This window comes from Lytechinus pictus, chromosome 15, assembly GCF_037042905.1.
Source record: "Lytechinus pictus isolate F3 Inbred chromosome 15, Lp3.0, whole genome shotgun sequence".
NCBI lineage: Eukaryota > Metazoa > Echinodermata > Echinoidea > Temnopleuroida > Toxopneustidae > Lytechinus > Lytechinus pictus.
The window spans coordinates 2386748-2409176 of record NC_087259.1 but is presented as its reverse complement, the minus strand read 5'-3'; the positions used below and the strand labels follow the sequence as shown (position 1 = coordinate 2409176).

The 22429-nt window shown below is 35.2% G+C and overlaps 1 protein-coding gene across 1 annotated transcript in view; it reads right to left on the bottom strand.

Moving 5' to 3' along the window:
* Window positions 1-583: 583 nt before the first annotated feature.
* Window positions 584-22429, bottom strand: part of LOC129277605 (alpha-tubulin N-acetyltransferase 1-like) — a 29938-nt gene continuing 8092 nt past the window's right edge. The window contains exons 3-10 of the mRNA XM_054913759.2: window positions 22070-22161; window positions 13534-13705; window positions 12981-13082; window positions 10776-10884; window positions 9655-9847; window positions 8802-8947; window positions 6917-7133; window positions 584-5454 (exon numbers count right to left, since the gene is read on the bottom strand). Of these exons, the coding sequence (XP_054769734.2) occupies window positions 5106-5454; window positions 6917-7133; window positions 8802-8947; window positions 9655-9847; window positions 10776-10884; window positions 12981-13082; window positions 13534-13705; window positions 22070-22161 (1380 nt within the window). The 3' untranslated portion in view covers window positions 584-5105. The remainder of the gene's footprint in view (window positions 5455-6916; window positions 7134-8801; window positions 8948-9654; window positions 9848-10775; window positions 10885-12980; window positions 13083-13533; window positions 13706-22069; window positions 22162-22429) is intronic.

Genomic DNA, 22429 nt, shown 5'->3' with positions numbered 1-22429 from the left:
GTCTTTTTTTTTCGCTTTTCTCCCCCCCCCCCCTCTCTCTCTCTTCCTCCCTCTCTTTAAAGTGTGTATATTCACCGTTTATAGCCAATGCCCTTCCTCAACATAGACAATAAGATTCAATACCATGAGATTGATTCTTTCATTAAGAAAAAAAGAAATCAACATCTTTATTTTCAATGAAAATCATGCACAAACTAGATTTGGTCAAATCAAAAGATACAATTCACAATGCAATTGATGGATATCAGGTCATATATTATCAAAATACTTAAGGTACAAAATACCAATGAACAGAGAACATTTTTCCCAAATCTTCCAATAATAGATGATGAGATACTCCTAGGTTTCACAATATTTCAATTGAAATAAAGATTATCAAAGTACTATATCAGAGTTACCTGATAAGAAAAGGGAATGAATCAATTACAAAACTTCTTCACATTACAATTTGATGACTGATGAGAAATTATACATTTGAAAAGGGATTGCAAACTGTTGCTATAATACACTTTTTATTCATTTATTTATTCATTTATTCGGCACTTCAAACATATTGAAGATTACAAAAGCAGTATCAATAATTATCCCAGATAATTGATGCACTCTTTAATCCAACCATCTGGTTAACATCCACAGAATATGTAGCAGCCTAACTTTCTCATCTGTGTTAAGTCAAAGAGATGAAAGCAACAATATGCCCCTATGTTCTTTAAATTAGAAATTTAACAAGCTCTTTCAGATTATGAGGTACAAAAAAAAATGTATGATTTTAGAATGAACAAAATGATTGTACAAGTAGGGTTTTAAACAATATCTATATTAGAATACAAACAATTTCACATCTCTTCTGAAACCTATCTTCATTTAGGATCAATCAAAATGAAATCCAATTAATTAAAAAAATAATAACAATTGAGCTAGGCATACCACTGATAGCAGCAACTTGAGGGTGTTAGAAATATATTAACTTTATATTTTAAAAATTGCAAAAGAAAATAAAATGCTAAAACAATCTATAATAACAGACAAAACATATTGCACACCCATATCCTATTTATATACAGCGATTATAGTTTAAGGAATTCCGTTTCATATATTCCATTTGTTAAACCAGCAAAAAATATACATGTCTATAAAGACTATATCATATTCACATACTGTACATCATACTATGAGAATGAAAAGAAACAAGGTTTGAAAACTACCTACACATTACAGACTTCCTCACAGAAAAAGGCAAAATTGATTTATGACTAAAAATTACACTTTAATTCCATATGAAGTGTGATATAAGATGCATTTAATACTGCATTGGTCATGGGACATAGTCTACCATGTATTCATCAATGAGATAACGTGTTAAATATCATGTGCACTTAAGTATGGCTTTTAGTCATACTTCTAATCTAATAATGGGAAACAACCCCCACGAGCCCAACTCTGTGACAGAAAATATACAATATTTCATTGCCATTAGATCACAGAACTGAAAGCCTGCCTAATACATATTTAACAGAAGATTTTTTCCTATTTTAGAAATTTGTAAATTGTGAATTAGCATTGTATGTCAAATGTTAGATCACATCATTCTAATCAAATGTTTCTATGGGTAAAATCTTTTGATTCATCTAAAGTATGATAAATTTGAAGATTCAACCATGGTAACAGATTTACTTCCAAAAAAATACTTCAGCCATTTTTCACAGAACAAAAAAATGTCTTATATGAATTGTCAACCATGCATTATCATACCAATGCTATAATGGTGAAATTTATGCTTTATTTAATCCAATGATCAGTCAGGACGATCAATATGATTGTTTTTATCATAGATACATGTATGAATCAGATTGCTTGTTTTCTCATGTAGGATTGCCAAGTACTATTGAACAAATCTCAAGTATAATAATATGCAGTAGAGACTGAACACAAAAGTCACATCTCATCAATATTGACCTTGAGGGGATATGAAATGGCAGTTTTAAAAGTGCAAATAAATTTATTTTACACAACCTCATATTAAAATTGTATCAATTTAAGTACAAATCTAAATAAATATGTAGAAAATCCCAAGGCTTGTTTCTTAGAAATGTTAATACTTTATGAGGAGAATACATGATGTAGTATCAAATTTCAAGAGAATCTTTTTGTGGTTAGTGTAAAATTGGAAGAATTTGTGGCAGATGAGTGACAGATGCGAGGGAGAGAAATATATAGTGGCAAAAATAATTTGTTAATGATGATCACATCATTTAACATCTCCATAAACTTTCTTTTAAAACATAACACAGCCTAACATAAACACAATGCTCATAATGGCTTGCACTGTACATAACTTTCACTTTCCAAAGTCTAACAAAGCCACTACAAATGGCCTTTTGACACATGGGTAAAATTCAGAGTATGGATAGCCGATTAAATTCATGCTTTAAACTAATCAGCTTTAAAGAGTTTTACCTATGTTTGGATGCAAGATACGACAGAGAAGACTACATCAAGAGGTAAGAAAATACAATTTTCCCTGAAATCTAAGAGCACTAGCGATACATGAAACTGTGATCCAGTAACAACCACAAAGTTTGTGAGAGCAATCGATTGCTGAAAGATGGCCACATTACAATGTACATTTCAACAACAACGCCAAGTTTGAACATTTGTGCTACAGCAGCCAAAATACAAAAACAAAAAAATACTCTCATTTACATATTCATTTACAGGTATTCACACAGGTACGGAAACAGTATTAATGGTATGCATTTCAATTTAAAAAAAAATAGAATACAAAAGATTATTCGCATACTTGCAGAAAGCTGTTTTTTTTAATGAACACTGAATGCAGATTTAAATACAAAATTCATCTATAGGTGACCAAATATGAGACAAATCTTGGACAGAAGATGTTTGATTTATGTATCTACATGAAAAATTGACTAACTTGAATTTCACATAAAATGAGTTGAATGCATATGAGAAAACCAATGTCACACACTCCCCATTTATTTTGGATTTTATCCCATAATATCACATAATTCAACTTTTCATATAACATTCTATACAATAAAAGACAACAGAGTGAGTGTATGACATCAATGGCTCTGTCATTTACCTATCATCCACGTTGTGTATAGAACTGTTTCATGAAATTAAAGCAAACTCCAAAATAAACTTCATTGTTCACATCCAATTTTGAGGAAATTTTTTAATGCTATGCTAGTTCAAATTGTCTTTATATTTCTTCATATCAACTTCTTTTGGTGGACCTTACACCGTACCTTAAATCAAAGATTTTGAAATTAAATCTCCAAATGGAACATCATTCATCAAGCACTTTATTTTAGTTAAGTAGTACTTTCAAAATTAGGAATGCAATATTATTTGCAAAAAATAAACCTTGCAAGACTATCACACACAAAGCAATTCTATCCATTTGTTCTTTATAGCATACAGAAAACATATCAGAAGACTTATCACTCAGAAGACTTGTCAATATCGCAGTGTTTATACAGCCAATGAATGTGAACAGTAAAAGCTGCTGTTTGTTTTCCCATGTAATATATTAAGAGAAACAAAAACTACTGAAACGGGTTTATCAATTCCCATTAGAGATGAATACAGTCAAACTTGTAATACTGATCACCTGTATAGAAGGGTCACCTGTCTATAAAATACATCCTGTAATTGGTTTTAATACTTTCACTAAATTCTCCCTAATAATACATCCATTATAGGACCATGCTCACAAAGACCAACTGCTTATAAAGTCAACATTTCTTATCTCACTTAAGTGGACTTTAAATCCAGGATTCACTTATAACATTCAGTACTGCATAGAACATGCATCACATTATCAAATAATGCCTCTATTCACTTTAATATAGTAGTCTACATCAGAATAAGTATCTTTAATTTTTCGTTTCTTGTTTAGTCTCTTAAAGCATATTGCATACACATGTATGTACCCCCCCCCCAAAAAAAAAAATGAAGCATGTAAACTTAAGCATGATTGTTACCTGTTTATCATCTGTAACATAGTGAACTGCTTGTTACACAATTATGTGTTTATAACCTGTTCATGCACTTTGAAAAATGGCTGCTACATGCTGTTATTTTTTTTCTACACCTGTTACACTTGGTTGTTACACTTGTTTTTTATATTTTTTAAACATGTTGCAACCAACAGATTTCACAGGTTTAATTTATAGCTGAACACAGTGCAAGAACCTGCTAGATTGCTGATATTTCACTGCAAATAAAAACAAAACTCCAAAATCTGTAAATTACAATTGTAACAATTTTGTAACATACTCAGTAAACATATCTGTAGACTAATACATTTTTTCCCACCAATGTGCTTCCAGTCTACACACTTCCTGCCTTCACCTTGCTAACTAAACATCCGAATCACAGGTGGAACAAAAGCAATACATGTTGTAATAAGCAGTTACATATAACAATTACAGTTGGATTTATATAGCACTTTTTAACAGAGGATACAAAGAGCGACTATTATTACCAAAGTTTAAACCAAGACACTCCTCCATCACCAGCACTCAGTGCATTCAAGGAATTAATTTACCAAGGTATCCATTTACCCAGGTATCCATTCACCTTACCTGGGTTGAGTCCAGCACAATGTGAATAAATTTCTTGCTGAAGGAAAACACGCCATGGCTGGGTCGAACCCACGACCCTCTATTTGAAAGACGGGAGTCAAAACCACTATACCACAGCATGCCCCACATATGCATGTACTGAATCTGTAGCATGCTCAAGACATAACATGTTTGGGATACATTCATAGCACATCTGCTCATATTTGTTACAAATCCATTACATATTGTGAATATGTAATGGAAATTGATCCAACATTATAGCATAAAATGATGTAAAAGCTGTCCTATGCACAGTATTGAATCTGTGAAATGATCATTATACTTTTGTAACATGTTTGATTCACATTTATCGCACAACATTTAACAGCTTGATAGACACTGAAACCATAGGCTATAGCATTTTTGTCTTATACAAAATGTGTGTGATATACTTGTCATGATTTGTAAAATGTGTGCTACACTGCTTACCATAGCAACTCCACAAAGCCTTCGTCAAAATATCCCATGGGAGCTCCAGTGTTGGTTTCTATACCCTGGACTCTGCTTGGCAGGGCTTCCCTTCTGCCCTGGGCTCTGGTAGGCAGGGCTTCCCTTCTGCCCTGGGCTCTGGTAGGCAGAGCTCCCTTTGTATGGGGTATTGTTCTGATTTTGGGGGCTTCCCCTGGTCTGGCCGCCGGGGGGAATCCCCATCACATTCCAGGATGAGTGCATGACCTTCTGTTGGGGTGTGTAGGATATGACGTAGTTGCCGGAGGGGTTGAGGGAAGGTTGCTGGTCTGGTTGTTGGCCATTGGAAGGTGGTGCCATGTTAGATGATGAACTGGTTTCCTGATTATCAAGTCTGAAACAGAGATTCAATATTCAAGATTATCATCTATATAGAGCGTTTCAGCCATACATTAAAAACGCGTATTTTGGTCTGCATCAATTGCCTGTGCAGTATCAGAGCGTATCCCTAGAATGGCAGAAATCCGAAGAATAAGCCTATCCCATAGGCTCCTGTACAAAATTTGCTATTGAATATGAGAGCATATTCAACAGTATACTGGGCATACGCGAATGCGTGAAATATAATACGCGTACAACAATGGAAGCAATGCGGTGTGCAGCACAGAGCACAACTACGCTCGATGACGTCATATTGAACTAGTACATGAAAGTCGCATGTCAACGACAAAATTTGATCTTATGAAGTGATGATGCCATTATGTGATAAGTGATATGACTTGTTTAATCGAATTTCTCCCTCTATTTGATTGCCAGGGGTGGGATAGATGATAATTATATTGGATGGCTTTCTTTCATGGAATACCAGAAATATTCCACTCGTTAGGGCCAATATTCCACTCATCTACGATTCTTAGAATATTTGCCCAAACTCTTGGAATATTTCTGGTATTCCATTCTGAGCCATCCAATATAATATAATTATTTGTTTCACCCATCATCAACATTTCAATATCATATACAATTACAAAGACAAATGATCATACAAAAATACAATAATAAAACACAACAATAGTTTGGTGACCTTGGCGACCCATGAAAAAGCAGAGCGTATTGAAAAGGGCCCAAAAAGTTGAAATATGTAACATAAAATATAAAAGAAAAATTGTGCTGTCATAAAGAAAAGTACCATAGTCAAACCAAACTAAGTACACTAATGCAACAGAAGAAAAAAAAAGAATAAAGAAATAGAAGACAGAAAGTAAAGAATAACAATTCAACTTATAATAATACCACATTTGTAATTTCCAAAGTTGTGTTTTGTGATCATGCTTTGTAACTGGCTTGGGTGCAAAAGGTTCTCTTGAAAAAAAATACAAGTTTTATATAAAAATAAAACACCCTTGAAAAATTTATCTACACAACTCCAATCAAATATATGTACATGATACAGAGAGACTGAACGCCAAATATGTTCCTGCTTGTTTTCTATTTATTGTGTCATCACAATGTACTTGCTAGGGTCACTACATGAAAGTAGATCAGTCCTGGAAGTCTGACCTGTATTATATAATTCAAAATATAAGCAGTCTTGACTTTGTGATATTGAAATATCAAGCATCTCTTCCTTTTTTTAATGTATCTATCAAATGCCAAGGCTGAGGATTACCAGTTGACTGGCCTCCATGCTTGTCATATTGGCCTTGAAATAATTTGGTGGTCCCCATTTGTGCTGTCACAAAGTAATGAGCATCACACTTTATGACTGATCGTCACATAAATTTACATATTACACAAACTAAATGACAGGTCATGTGCGCACATTTGATGAGGATCCTATTCATCATCTTGTTTACCTGTTATTCACAAGAGGAGTACTGTTTGGCGAGACTTTAAGATGACCATTCCTGGTTTGGGCCTGTAGGTGACTATTGTAAGAAGAGAAGGCACCGATGTGACCGAATGGGGGCGGGGTACTGCTCACTTTGGAATTAGAGGGTTGATTGCCGTTTGCAAATCCTTTTCTAGGATTGTCCAAAGAATTCCGTCGATTCTCCTCACCTACGGTGCATCCTGTCACAAGAAAACAGAAATATTAGTAACATTTCATGAACAGTCATGAAAATACAGAATTACATTAAGCATATCATATAAAAATATATAAAATCAATACAATTTGTGAAATAATTGTCTAATACTCTCCAAAGGCAGTGAGTAATTTAATTGTAATACTTTTTTCAGGTAATTAAAGGGGAATGCAACCTTTGTCATAAAATGTTATGCGAGAGATAAAAAAAAATAATAGAAATACAGAATGAACGAAATCAGAAAAGCAATAAGGAAGTTTTAAAATTGAGATCCTTAGACTATGTAAATTTCAAATTGGCAACTGGGCAAGTACATTTATTTAAAAAATTGACATTTTAGCAATTTTATGTATTGGAGTAAATGGAAAAGTATTTCTTGTCTGACATCAGCAATGCAGTCAATTTGGAATCTCCGTGTGATTACCAATTTTCACAATCTTTAAAAAATCAATACTTTCTAATTGTTCATCCAATATTGTTCAAACTTTTACCTATCAACTAGTCAGATTTTTTTTCCCTCTAAAAACAATTTTTAATTTGGGTTAGATTCTACTTGATTCTATAAGAGCATGCTCCTATAGAATCAAATCAAATTGACCACATTCTCTAAGAATATGTATGGAATATATGCTTATTTCTGGTTACTTCTTTATTTACAGCATAAATAGTTAAAACCATGGTTTGGTTTAAAAACACACTGATATCAAGTTCTCAATAAAAGTTATCTCAGCAGTTTTCATGGTAATGTATTGTGGTTGCCACTATGGGAACTCTCTCTGCTTTAAACTGTATACAAATTCAATATTTTTGTAGAAAATAGTCCCAAATCAAACAGCAAAAATATCATTTTCTGTAATTCTTATTTTTACAGCCTGTAGATTAACATTGCATGTTAGAAGTGTAGTTAATGAGTAGTCACACATACACAAATATAGGCATACTTTAAAATGATACGAGTCACTGTTTAAGCAATATTCACAGGCCAGTGAGATATACAGTTATAACAAGTGTCATGGTGTGGTGGTTAAGTCAGTTGACTCTTAAACCAAGGGTCGAGGGTTCAAATCCCACCCGGTGCTAATGTCCTTTGAGAAGGCACTTATCCACATTTGTCACTCTCCACCTAGGTGTTAAATCGGTACCTGGTCGGATGTGAACGTCAATGTGATTAGATTAACACGTGTGCACCGATAAACGGTTGCCTTGCAGGATACTATGGGATAAAGATGGTGCACTTTATGTGTGGACAGTAACGTACGCATGGGTTGGTTACATGGGTTCAAACCCCCCCTTTAAATATTTTTAAACCCCCCTTAAATATTTTTTGCACCCAAACCCCCCCCCCTAAAATTTGTTGAAGACCTTTTTTTTTTGGCTTGTCATTTTTTGTTGGGGTAGGAAACGACCTAAAATTTTGGGTTGTCAATATTTCATTCAGCTTGAAACCCCCCCTTTCAAAAATCCTGCATACGCTACCGTGTGTGGAACAGTGATGGATCCTATGACCGGGGTAATAATTATTACAATGTAAAGTGCTTAGAAACTAATGTATGAAGTGCTATATAAAAGTAACTATTGTTGTTGTTGTTATCATTATTATTATAAGAGAGATCTGTGGTTAGCCTTCATTGCCATTTCACACCAGTGTCATTACCTAGTACAGGACTGCCTGTGATTGGTGAATTGGTGAAGGAACCACGCCTACTCCCTCCACTGCCTACCCTACCAGTGGGCGGGGTCGAGTTATGGGCGTATCTGCTGTAGCTACTGGCATGCGCTCCCATCCCCCGGGTTGATATCCTGAGGAAGAATAGGAAGAAAATGGGGGAGAAATATCAATTATGTGACAGAAAATAAATTTACAATAAAAATAATTTTATTAAAATAATAATCTTTCAAGTAAAGCCAATGTGTGAACATGCTATGAAATGCAAAATGTATCACTCGAGGAAAGAAAAACCATAGAAAGCAAAGAGATTAGAAATGGGACTGTAAGGCAATAAGTTATCAAAGAAACTGATTTTCAACCAGCTATCAAAAAACACAATTTTATTTTAAACAACTTCATAAGTGTTGCTATATGTATAACATTACAATTAACAAGACCCATTTTACACCCGCCGGCGTGTTGGCTCAGTTGGTAGAACGTCTGTCTCACAACCGGGAGGGTTGGGAGTTTAAGCCTCGGCCGCATCAGAGCAAAAGACGTTAAAAGTGGAGGATGCTGCAACCCTGTTTGGCATTCAACAATTTAAGGGATAGAGCATCAATCTGGCACCCCACAGTGGCTGCCGGGCTCATGATCAATTGGGCAAAATGAATTTTCTATTTCTATTTCAGATTCTATTTTAAACAATAAAATATGGATTTTTAAAGACTATGTCATATACGTATATAATCACTTTGGTGATCATTTCGTTGACTTAATATATTCCAATCAATTTCATGATCATCAATAGTACTGGAATTTCTGTTTAAAAACAAAATAAATCCATGAAGCTACTTACTCCAAGCCCGACAGCTCTAAACCAGCAACACCATCATTGGAACCACTTGATGATACTGAACCTCTAGAGGGTGGTCTAACATCCCTCAGGACCTCTTTATCCCTCTTCCTGGCCGTAGATGGGGACATGTTGGTCCCCCAGATGCCCGATGAGGTAGCATTGCGATGGGGTTGGGTAGGGGAAGGTTGGTGGGCTGCAATTCAATTCAATTCCTTTTTATTCAATCATTTAAAAAATCAATATACAAACCAAAATATATACTAAATCATACATGAATGTACAGTATAGTTTAAATTATCAGGGTGCCCCTAAAAGCAAAAGCTTGATGAGTGGGAAACTCAAAACTTATATATATAAAAACGTACATAAAAGTGAAAAGGTAACAATAATAAATACAAACAATACATAAGAAATAAGATGGTAAACCTACAGGGGAGTGGGGGGGGGGTCAGGAAAAGGGTGTGGAAATGAATTATGTGATTAATTGGCATACATAATTACAAGTGAACTTTTGAGTTTTGTTTTAAATGCAGTAACATTTGTGCTAGAAATTACATTGGAAGGGAGGGAACTCCATATTCCAGGACCAGTAGATTTGAATGAATAAAGGGTTGACTAATTGAATGCTACAGGCTAATGGAATTTAGAGTGGGAACAAGTATTGTATTGATGATAGTCTTTAATAATTATAAGGAATTCAAGGTAAGTGAAAATATCGGATAATATTAAAAGGGATTGGATAACTTTGTGGAGCTTCAATTTTACATAAATCTGAAGTGTGGGGGCCTATAAGCTATAGAAATATTGAAATGCAAGGCTTGGTGTACTTTTGAAAATGTTTTTTAATAATTTGAGCAATAAACCTACTTCATCCCCCTTCCTTATCTCCATCCCCTCATCTATCCTTACCTTCACAGTATGCAGGGATTTATTTCGGGTAGGGGGGATATGGATGTTAACGAAAATGTGTAAGAAACTCTGGAAAACACCTGATGAGCTGATCACTAATAACAGGTTGTATTGAAAATAAAATTGAAAAATCTGATAAACAAATTTGGTGGAATTCTGAAGAAAAAATATACAAAAGTGGGTTTTGAAAATTCAAGACCCCTGCTACTCACTGCGTCTGTTGTTAGGAGGCACTGGGGGCTTACCAATGCCCCTTTTCCTGCAGTAGCTGGTCTCGGGTTGGTTGTTGAAAAATCCTTCAAATATTACAAAATTATTCACCTGTTGAAGAAAATTTAAAAGAGCAATAAATGAGCAACACTCTCAGATATCCAAGTAAAATTTCATATATATGTGATAGCTACATGTAAGTGCAAAGCCTCATCGGTTGAAGGCGTGCTTCATCCATCCATGACAATGTACCTTTCTTTTATTTGCATTTGAATATACACCAATGCCCATCAATCTCATGCACTTTTCAGGACACTGTATAGTTATACCCCTTCATGATAAACCATAAAGATACCTTTATTATCTTATCACTAAATCTTAACATGTCTCCAAAGCTTTCATTTTGTCCTGTTTTCCTTTAAGCTGTGTATGATATGTATGGAAGGCCAATGAACAATAGTAACAACGTGTGGTATTAAACCTTACAAAGATAAGCATCAAAGCAGATATGCTTGGTTTACCAAGTGAAAATAAAAGTCAGGGAGTTTCATACTACACTACAAATCGGATGCGTTCGAGAATGAATCGACAATGGTACGCCAGGCTTTTTGATCTGACATGAGAGTTGGTAAATCATGTAAAAAAGTATTTGTATCCCTACATATGTAATCAATAAAATCTAAAGGTCTCTGTCCTCTTGTTTTATGAGGGAGGCGCAACAACTACATGTAAAACTGTCTGTACTGTTTAATAATTTATAACTTGGTTTGGATTTGGTGTTAATGTAATACATGTAGTATAGACCTTCAATCTGTATTTATGTGTCACAGCCAGAAAGGAAAACTAAGAAACACAAAAACTACCAATTAAATCAATTCAATTCAATTCTTTATTCCATTTCCATTCAAAACATAATACAAAGTAATATAAAGTAATACAAATCAAATACAATTTTACAGACGAGCATTCTTACAGTATAATAAACAGTATAATATTGAGCATAAATGGAAATGAGGGGGGGGTCCACTAAAAAGCAAAGCTTGTGTGGATCCCCCTTGGAAATCCCTTTAAATAATATGAGGGTTTGCACAAATGACCATTAATATAGTCTTTATTCAATTCATGCCACAGTCACACACAAAACCCAACCTCAAAACAAACCAATGATATACCATTCAAAATAATGTAATAACTTTGATCTGTCATTTTCATTGGTGGGACTAGAGGCTATACAGTGCGTCCCAGAAAAAAAGGCAACCAGGATTCCCATGTCTTTCTCCTTCAAATGTGATTTTATTTACATCATCATCAAATTCAGTTATTCCTCTGTATTTTGATACCTACTATGAGACAAACACTTCAAGCATTAATATGAGCAAGACGAGTTTGAAATTTTAATGTCAAAATCAGGTTGTGCAGGAAAATTAACAGGATTGGTTGGTGACACGAGGACCTTGCTGTTTCGACGCTTGGCTCATTAACATTTCTTTTGTATTCTTTGTTCAGATTCACTGATTTCTAAAATGAGAGTGGATTCAGATTCACTTGTGAGTTTCTGCACAAATCCTTTCTGATATGCCTCAATATTTATTGTATGTTATCTGCCATGCAGAACGGTTTGCTAAGCCTTTGGTCTCCACTGAAAGGCAAGATTCCACTCTTTATACCATAAGTGTCAAATTTATAGTAAAAACATATTTAATAATTGTTAAATACATCTCTGAAAATGGGTTTCCTTTTTGTGGGACGCACTTAAGTGGAGGGGGGGGGATTGGGGAGACTGTTTTGTCGTTGCGCATATTTTTTTTTCATTCAGCTGAATTTAATTCAAAAAAAGTTATCAAGACCAATACAACAAGATGGACAAACCACTGACAAATTTAACACATGGGAGACTGTGGCTAATAATGCTACTATAGAATGTAGAACACATAGTTTCCTTTATAGACCCCATCCCACATCTACAGGTTCAATCTCTGTTAAAGATATCTTAGGTAATGGGCAGGCAAATAATTTTTTTTAATCTTCTGGGGCTACTTTTCACAAACAAATGTCTAAATCTCCAACATTGGATATGCTTTAATATTGCAATAAATGGGATTTTTCCAGGGCTCTTTTAAATACTTTGGGGGCAAAAGTCACCAAAGCCCATCAAGTAATTTTTCCCATGGTAATGGGTGGGCCGCAGGCTACAAACCAAGCCTTACCTGAGAAATAGTAGCTCTGAGATTGTAGTGCTTCATGAGGAATGATAGAAATTTGTGAGATGGACGGTCTATAGCAAGGTGATTGGGCTTCACTTCCTCAGCCTGTATGAAATTAAAACAAAATAAATAAAACTCAACCCAATTAACTGATGTATGTTTTGATTTATCCAGGAAGAACTTAGTCAAATTTGTATAGAAAAAATTAAATCTATTCATCTGTACTTACTTTCATGGTATCAAAAATGCTGTTATGACATCACTTCACTACTATATAAGACACAATGAAGCTACAATTTCTCTGGTATTTTAACGGTGGGAGAGAATATTTCCTGTAACTCAAACTTTGAATAAAAATGCTTGTTATCAACAAAGAGTAACAATCTTGAAGGAAAATATTTTATTCTATTCTACACTGATCATTAATGATCTGGAATCTCATTTAGAACTAAAAAAACATGTGCCAGTGGATCTACATGTAAAGTTGTTTTCTCATTCTTTTGAAACCCCCCTCCCCACCCCCACCATGAGATAAACCAAAATATTATACACTGACCTGCAGCATGTGTGTAAATAGTTTCTTGCCGTACCCCTTCCTCTGACACGATTCATGGACGTAGAAATCAAGGACACAGATAGGTTGCATCTCCGTCTGGTTACCATGGCGATCAAGAACAAATAGATTCTTCCTGCCTGTCTTCAAGATGCCTACCACTGCTCCAAGACCACTACCAACAGCAATATAAATTACATGCAATATATTATAAAATCATTATCAAATACACTCAGCACATTTAAATAAATGTACTTATTTCTGCATTTTGTAAAATATAGATTCATGCAATGTGTTTCATTTACAGCAAAAAATCATAAAGGTGTATGGTGTTGTTTTATAAAGCATAAAAAAGATGCTCATGGCACTAGTCCAGCAACACTCGGCGCGTTTACATGAATGCACTTATTTCTGCATTGTGTAAAATATAGATTGATCCACATGGCACGGGTCCAGCAGCACCTCTCTTGCAAACAAGCTCCGAATAAACAAAATCTATATAAACTGCACAATAATAATAATAATAATATTCCACATTTATATAGCGCTTAATACATCGGAACGACTTCTCTAAGCGCTTTACAGAAATATTATTACCCCGGTCATCGGATCCTTGCATGCCCGCATACAATGTATGCACCTTCTCCACTCCCTGGGGAGCATTCCAACAAGACTTCCAAGACTCAATTACTAAGCATACTACATATAGGCTTTCACATCCTACCGGGTACCCATTTAACACCTGGGTGGAGAGTGGCAAAGTGTGGATTAACGCCTTGCCAAAGGACGCTAGGCCAGGTGGGATTCGAACACACGACCCTCTGATTACAAGGCGAGAGTCAGAACCGCTACACCACGACGCTTCCACAATGCAAAAGATACGTAAATATTTGCAAAATGTTTGAACTCACTGAAGCTATTCATAATCATTATGTTATACAAATATAGCTGATAAGAATGGAGTATAAAATCATAATTTATCCATAAATTATGTTATTCCTTCTTTTTGCAGAAAATGATTGATGATGTGCGAACATTGAATAAACTATTCCACAAATTTTATGAGCTGGATCTGAAACCCGGGGGGGCCACTTACATTGACGAGTGGATACCATGCGCGACCAAAAAAACACGTAAAAAGGATGTCTTTTTCAAGATAGGGCACGTTACGTACGTAACGTAATAAGGGTGTCAAAAACACTAAAATAATGAAAAAAGGGTATCTATTTTCGATAGGAACGCTACGTGTTTAGGGTCAAATTTTCGAGGGTATAAAAAATCAAGACTAAAATGTCTCATAAAGGATGTACTTTTTGCCTCAAAACTAAGTGTTTAGAGTACGATTTGCGCAAGTGGGGCTGTACTATACCCCAATGATGTAGGTAAAGGTAAAACCGCGACGACCAACGTCCGTGACATAACAATTGAAATATCGCTGTACTTGTTTAGGGGTTCAATTCAGGGAATACTTGCCAAGAGTATCGTTATATGTACCGGTACTTGTTAAGGGTATGGTTTCACACGCCAATACTTGTTAAGGGGTGCATTTTCAGAGTATGGAAAATACGTGTTTAGGGTGCTTTTTTAGACCTCATGGTCGCGCATGGTATCCACTCGCCAATGGAAGTGGCCCCCCCGTCTGAAATAACAATATCAATATGTTGGTGGAAATAAATGATAGTTCTACACTATTCAGGACTCAGATTACAGAGCAATAGTGAATTGACACTGAATAGTCTCAAGAGTTGAGAAAACTGAGAACCTCATATTTCAAAGACAACCAATGGAAAGAGTTTGGAACATAACTTCATAGTGTTGCCTTTAATTTAATTTCTTTAATGTTGACATTGTTCGCCAGATTTCCTACTAATTTTTCACAATAACTCAATATGGAAACCAAATAAAATATGAGTGAGACTTCTCCTTGAAATAAAATAACTTAATATTCAATAAAGACCCAAGTGTTAATCTATCCTTAGAGGGTACATGATGGGGCATATCCCCCTCTTTTAAGCCCTAAAGTAGCAATGTGTCCCCTCCCTTATTTTGAGAAACATGTGTATCCATTTTGGGAAGTGATCGTGCCATTTTATTTCAAGTGATGATTTTATTATTATTATCATTATCATCATCATCATCATCATCATCGTTGTCTTGATCATCATTATTATATCATCATTATTTAATCTATTTATTTACTTTTATTTACTTTTATTCATTGATTTATTTATTGATTGATTTTATTCTATTTTTATTATCTTAATATCATAATTATCATTTTCATTATTATTATTATCATTACTATTTTTTTTTTTGGGGGTGCATGTCTTGACTGATGATTAGAAAATATGTTGTGCCCCCTCACCTACATGTATCCTAGATCCACTTCTGACTTGCTCTCTATTAGCACAATGATGTAGGTCATTCATGATGTCATTAGCTACAAGGCCTCATTAATTACACAGTATAGGAATATAGATCTAGATCAATGACTCATCAATTATCCATCCGCAAACGAATGCATCATCATTAGACTTCTATTAATTCATGCATTTTGATAGAGCCCTAAATGATTGCCAATGTAATTGTACTTTCCACCATTAATGGCACTACATGTACATGTACAATACGAAACATATACAGCACCATAATGTACATGTACATGTAGGCCTACATATTCAAGTAGAAAAATGTTTTCATTCTTGATAATTATTTTTGTGATTAAATTTTAAATCAGCAAGTTAAGAAGTAGTAATGGTAATAATACATGTAATATCACCCACAACAAAATAACAAATTCTCAATCATTATCAACATCGTCATCATATCATCATCACCATCACCACCACCATCATCATCACTATCATCATCACCATCATCATCATCATCACCATCATCATCATCATCACTATCATCATCATCATCATAATCATCACCACCACTATCACTATCATCATCATCATGATCATAAATCACCATCCTCCTCCTCTTCATTATCACCATCATCATCATAATCATCATACTCCTCCTCCTCCTCATCATCATCAACATAATGCATATGTACTTTATCATTTTCTTCTGGTCGTTACCAGAGTGTAATTAAATCACAATTATTCTAAAAAATTATACCATACATCATCATCGTCCACCACCACTACATGTATCACCATCATCATAATCATAAGTCACCATCCTCCTCCTCCACATCATGATCAATGATATGCATACTACTTTATCAGTTTATTCTGGTAGTTACATGTGGGCAATTCCATGGAAAATGTTCACTTTAGAGAAAAAATGAAGTTTCAGATTTCACTTAAGCAGTCAAAATTTCTTAAAAAGTAATCTATAAAGTCTCAATTTCCAATAGAAAAATCGCAATATTTATAAAATTTTGTAGTTTTTTCCATCATCAAAAAAATAGAATAGTAAATTGCAAAATGTAAAAAATGTGGCTATTTTTAAACAATTCATCTTTCCTGTCTCTACTAAAAGCAAACAAGGTCTCTTTTAACTTTTGAATAGTTGATTAATGTTTAAATCAACAGAAAATCATTGTTAAATTTTATGCCTTTCATCAATTCTAGAGAAATCTGTCTCTAGATTTGTGTGATTTCTTTACCAATATCACTGTCATGTCCGTTACGTTTTTCACTTAAAGTTTTCACAGCTTACAGGAAATTTGTCTAAAGGTACTGCAGATTCAAATTCTATGTTAGAATTAAACCCCCTACCATGTGTAGCAATCATTTTCCCTCACCACTTCTCATTTTCATAAAAATGGCGTAACGGACATGACAATATGCGTAACGGACATGACGCCTTTTATATGACAAAAGGCAGCATTCACAAAAACAAAATATTAGGCTCAGTGTCACAGACTGAGGCCAGTCTCAATTGCTTGAGGATAGCTGGATGTAATAACTCCCCGGGGGGGGGGGGGCACTCAACCAAAAAAGTGGTAGGGGTGTGCCGCGGGCGAGGCAAAAAACGGGGGCCTTGGAGCGGGCTTATTGTAAAAAGGAGGGTCCTCGGAACGGGCTTCGGAACTACAAATGTTTGTGAAAACGGGGGTCCTCGGAACGGATCTCCGTATCTCTGTGAGTGCGTATGCATCCCTATGGAACGGGCAATCGTGCATGACGCAGCTAGCGCGGCCTCCGCCGGGTGCGCTGGCGCTTAGGCGATGGTCGAAAAGCGCTCTACGGCCGCTTTTCACCAAAATTGTAGCAGATCAATGCGACCGGAACGGCGTAACGAAAAATATGCGAAGCTTTGGAGCGGATTTCTTAGTACTTTTTTCTCGATAAGAAGGAAATGCTATGCCTTGGAGCGGCTTTCTTTGTTCTTTTTCTCAATAAGACAAAAATGCTATGCCTTGGAACGGAAATTTGAGTGTAAAAATGGGGGTCCCCTCCGCGGCACATACCCACTATGTATTATATACTGAGTGCCCCCCCCGGGAATAACTCCTAGAATCTGCATGTCATTCAAGCTATTTTTAGAAGTTGGTGAATGATGAAAGTTCAGCTCTTGTTCTGGTAGATTTTTCTGAGAATTAACGTGTTAGGATAAGATGCAGCTAGATCTGGCAACATACTCAGACCACAATCTGCATCATTTGTGTTTGAACAATACAATTGATTATCTTTAATAGGTGTTTGCACTGACAGTTTGGAGCATGATAAAACTCCAACTTGTGAATTCATGAGATCATTGATGATATTGCTTCAAAGTATCTGACTTTCACCAACCTGTACTTATTCAGTGATGGCACGGGCTCACATTTAAAAACAAGTTTGTATTGGTTCAGATATCTGTGTTACATGATGTAGCTCTATGAATCCATGAATCTACAGTGGCACTTATTTGCAATATCACAAAGCAAAGGGGCTGTGGAAGGAATGTGGCGCGATCAATAAATAATGTCATCATAGTATTTTGGTCAGCCATAATCACGATTTGAATGATGTATCTTCATTATACACAAGCAGCGCGGACAATGCAACGAAATTAGATACAGCCACATTTGTCAGCAAACAAGATCATCAGATTTAGAACATCCAAGATTTGATGAAAGGATGATTATACTCAGGAGTCAGGATGATATTTATTTTGAATGAAAAAAAAAATCTCAGAAGCGATTTACAAACATTCCAATTACCTTTCAACTCGTACATAATCGATAATGAAAGACTGGTTTCCAGGTACTGCTATTAAATTTGAAATACTTTTTAATGTCATTTTTTTAATCTTAAAACTGACATTAATACTAGTACATATTCTTTATCATAAATACATTTCATAATATGTTCATCTTGGATTTATACAGGTCTGGTACATTTTGTTTTCTTCTCACAAAAAATGAGATTTGGTCTTCTCAGTGTGCCGTAGTGGTACGATAAACATTGTATTCTATATAAAATTATCATGTAGGCTATAGCTATTAAATTAATGATACCTGCCAATAATATCAACATATTTTCTTAAGAATGTTAGTAAAGTACTTTGCTGTTACATAATTACATTCATTATTCATATTTCTTTCATTTTGAAACTAAGAAGTGCTGATGAAGTTCACTTCGTAAGGGTGTCATGTCCGTTACGCTAATGTAATATCAAATAGTAAGCAATGAATAAAAAATAATCTTTACTATCACCTTTTTCTGCTTTAATTAGGTGTGGCGGATGATAGTAACTGGAAAATACTCATTAACTATTGTTAACTGGTGTAAAAGAAATTTTTCTAAATATTTTTTTGTTTTATAAATATTTTACGAAAAGCCCCCCTCTCAAATTGCAAAATAATAGGAGATATTACAGAAAACCAGTGATGATGTGTGTCTCTAACCTCTAGCCTTAACATGTAAACAATTAGACTTGTACCATATCTTGTAATAGAATAATTATATTCACTTACAAAAAGTGGACGAAACTGCCATGTCCGTTACGCTTCGTGTGTCATGTCCGTTACGCTACATTTTGAGCTATGAATACAGAATGCACTGAAAAACTGTTGTTAAACACCATTTTATGGATAGAGCATGATCTTAAGGTTAAATTAACACCAACGTCAGGTGCATGCGCTCTAAGAATTCACAGGAATTTTGATAAGCAATAGGAGGTAAAAATGCTTCGTCCATTTTGTGTCATGTCCGTTACGCTCACAAAGAGTGCAATTTCTCCGCGACTGTTCAACGAAACGATTTGAAATTTTATGTGTATGTAACTGATACTTAAATGTATCTGATAAGCTTAGTAACAATTATCAAAAGACTGCTAATTCTACTGTATAAACCTTTGAATTACAAAAATTTGTCTGAACGTCATGTCCGTTACGCTGGAATTGACCATGTAGGAGATACCAGTGTATTTGCAATTATTCTAAAATTTATACCATAGAAATGAATTACAAATATTGGACAATGAACAAAACAACTCACAGAATTCAAATACCAGTACCAAATTTAGTTTGGTTAAAAGGACCCGTTATTGACAAGTGATTATTCATCTGATTAGCATACACCTGTACTGGACACACTTGACCTGTGCATTACCCCAATACAAAACAGGTGGGCCTCTCACTCTTCACACAAAATCTATGCAAGAGTGATCACCTGCATGCAAGACTAGCTGTAAATACACAGGAAGTCTATTGAAACAGACCCATTTTAGGTAGTTTCTTGCCATTTTGCAATTGTAGAGAGTACAGTATGTACATGTACATATTTTTTTCCATAGCATAAGTCAGGTAAAGTACAGAATATCATGCCTACATGTACATTGCATTGCAACTGCAGCTATACTAGACTAAAATTCTTAAAAAGATGTAGGCCTCCTGGGGGGGGGCACTCGACCAAAAAAGTGGTAGGGGTGTGCCGCGGGCGAGACAAAAAACGGGGGCCTTGGAGCGGGCTCATTGTAAAAAGGAGGGTCCTCGGAACGGGCTTCGGAACTACAAATGTTTGTGAAAACGGGGGTCCTTGGAACGGGTCGCCTGCGTACGAGTGCGTGTGCATCCCTATGGAACGTACATGCAGCTAGCCCGGCGGCACGACTGACGGGCGCGCTAGCGCAGAGGTGATGGTCGGACAGCGAGCTGCGGCCGCTTTTCACCAAAATTGCGATCGGAACGGCGTAAAGGAAAATTCGCGAAGCCCTGGAGCGGATTTTTGTCTTCTTTTTTTCTCGAGAAGAAGAAAATGCTATGAGCACTCTGGAGCGGCTTTCTTTGTTCTTTTTCTCAATAAGACAATTAAATGCTATGCCTCGGAACGGAAATTTGAGTGTAAAAATGGGGGTCCCCTCCGCGGCACATACCCACTATGCATTATATACTGAGTGCCCCCCCGGGGTAGGCCTAAATGTATTTTATACTACATTTATTTTCACTGAATTGAGAATGGATAATTTAACTTTATCGGCTGATGTTTCATAATGGGTAACAAAATATACTCTTTTGACTCAAACATATTGGGTTTTTTTTTTTTTTTACTAAAGTGTGTATGTTGTACATTTATAATTAAGTAGGCCTAAAAATAATCTCTAGGGATGTAGTTGAAGCCGGCCTCAGGGCTCATTTTACCCGCATTGGCCTTTGACTAGGAAAGATTCATGTGTACAAAGTCTATGGGAAAGTCTTTTCCAGTGGCCTCTTGACTCAGCTCCTCACATCACAGATAATCTTAATACACCAACTCATTGCATTCAATACATTATCGACTTGCAGTGCCATTTTGATTTAAAACAAAATCTTAGAAAGTATGTATCACTGTATCAAAGCTATACTGATATTTGTAAATTAAGGGTAGTTCAACATTTAGGTGCTTATCCACCCATTTTTATAATAACAAAACTGTGTTAAATTTGGTACAGTGATGCACATCTTCATCCAGTATTCATTCTGCAAAAACAAAGTGTCTGTGAGCAAAGACTAGCAGTAGCATCCCAAATGATGCATATATATGGAACAAGGCATTGGCAAAGTGATGCAGAGTGCATCATCGATACATGGAACGACTCCTATATTGACTCATAATGGAATGATGCCACACACACCAATTCCTTTTCTTTCTTATTGTTTTTCATTTTCAATTCCTCTCTCAATGCATGCATTTCTCATTAATTGTGCAGAATTATTAACGAGGAAGCATACATGTAGCAACACTTTTCTGAAAATTCTTGACGGAATCATGGAAGGGAAATAAAAATATTGAAATAATCATACATTTAAACTCTACACTAAATGGAACCTTCATACAAAGCCAAGTTCTTATAAAAAGAACTTACGTCATTTCTCAAATTTTTCACAAAAACACAAATTTCTATTTCAGATACATGTACCTCAAAGCAAAACAATTTTTAAAAATGCACTTTACATTTCTATTCTTCATTTTAATAGCAATGTATAATTGAGAAATTGTGCTATAAATTGTAACACATGCTCAATTTCTGCCATTCCATAGAAAAACACAAGACCAAGTTACTGAATAGAATGAAACTAAAATGCACTTTACAATTAAATAAAGTTTGCACCTACCTGTTTGCATTGGAATCTGTGACAACATAGAGTTTGTTATCTGTAAAGCGCAGTCTCCGTGCTGTGGTTATGACATGGTTTAAACCTTGGGCCTGAAAAACAACAACAAATAATAGCAAATACAATAGACATACATGTGTAGACACTGGAAGCATTTCATAAAAAGTTAATAAAGGGATGGTCCGGGCTGAAAATATTTATATCTAAATAAATAGAGTAAAATTCAGAGCAAAATGCTGAAAATTTCATCAAAATCGGATAACAAAGTTATTGAAGTTATTGAATTTCAAAATTTATCAATATTTTGTGAAAACAGTTATATGCACATTGTCATGAATATTCATTAGGTGGGCTGATGAT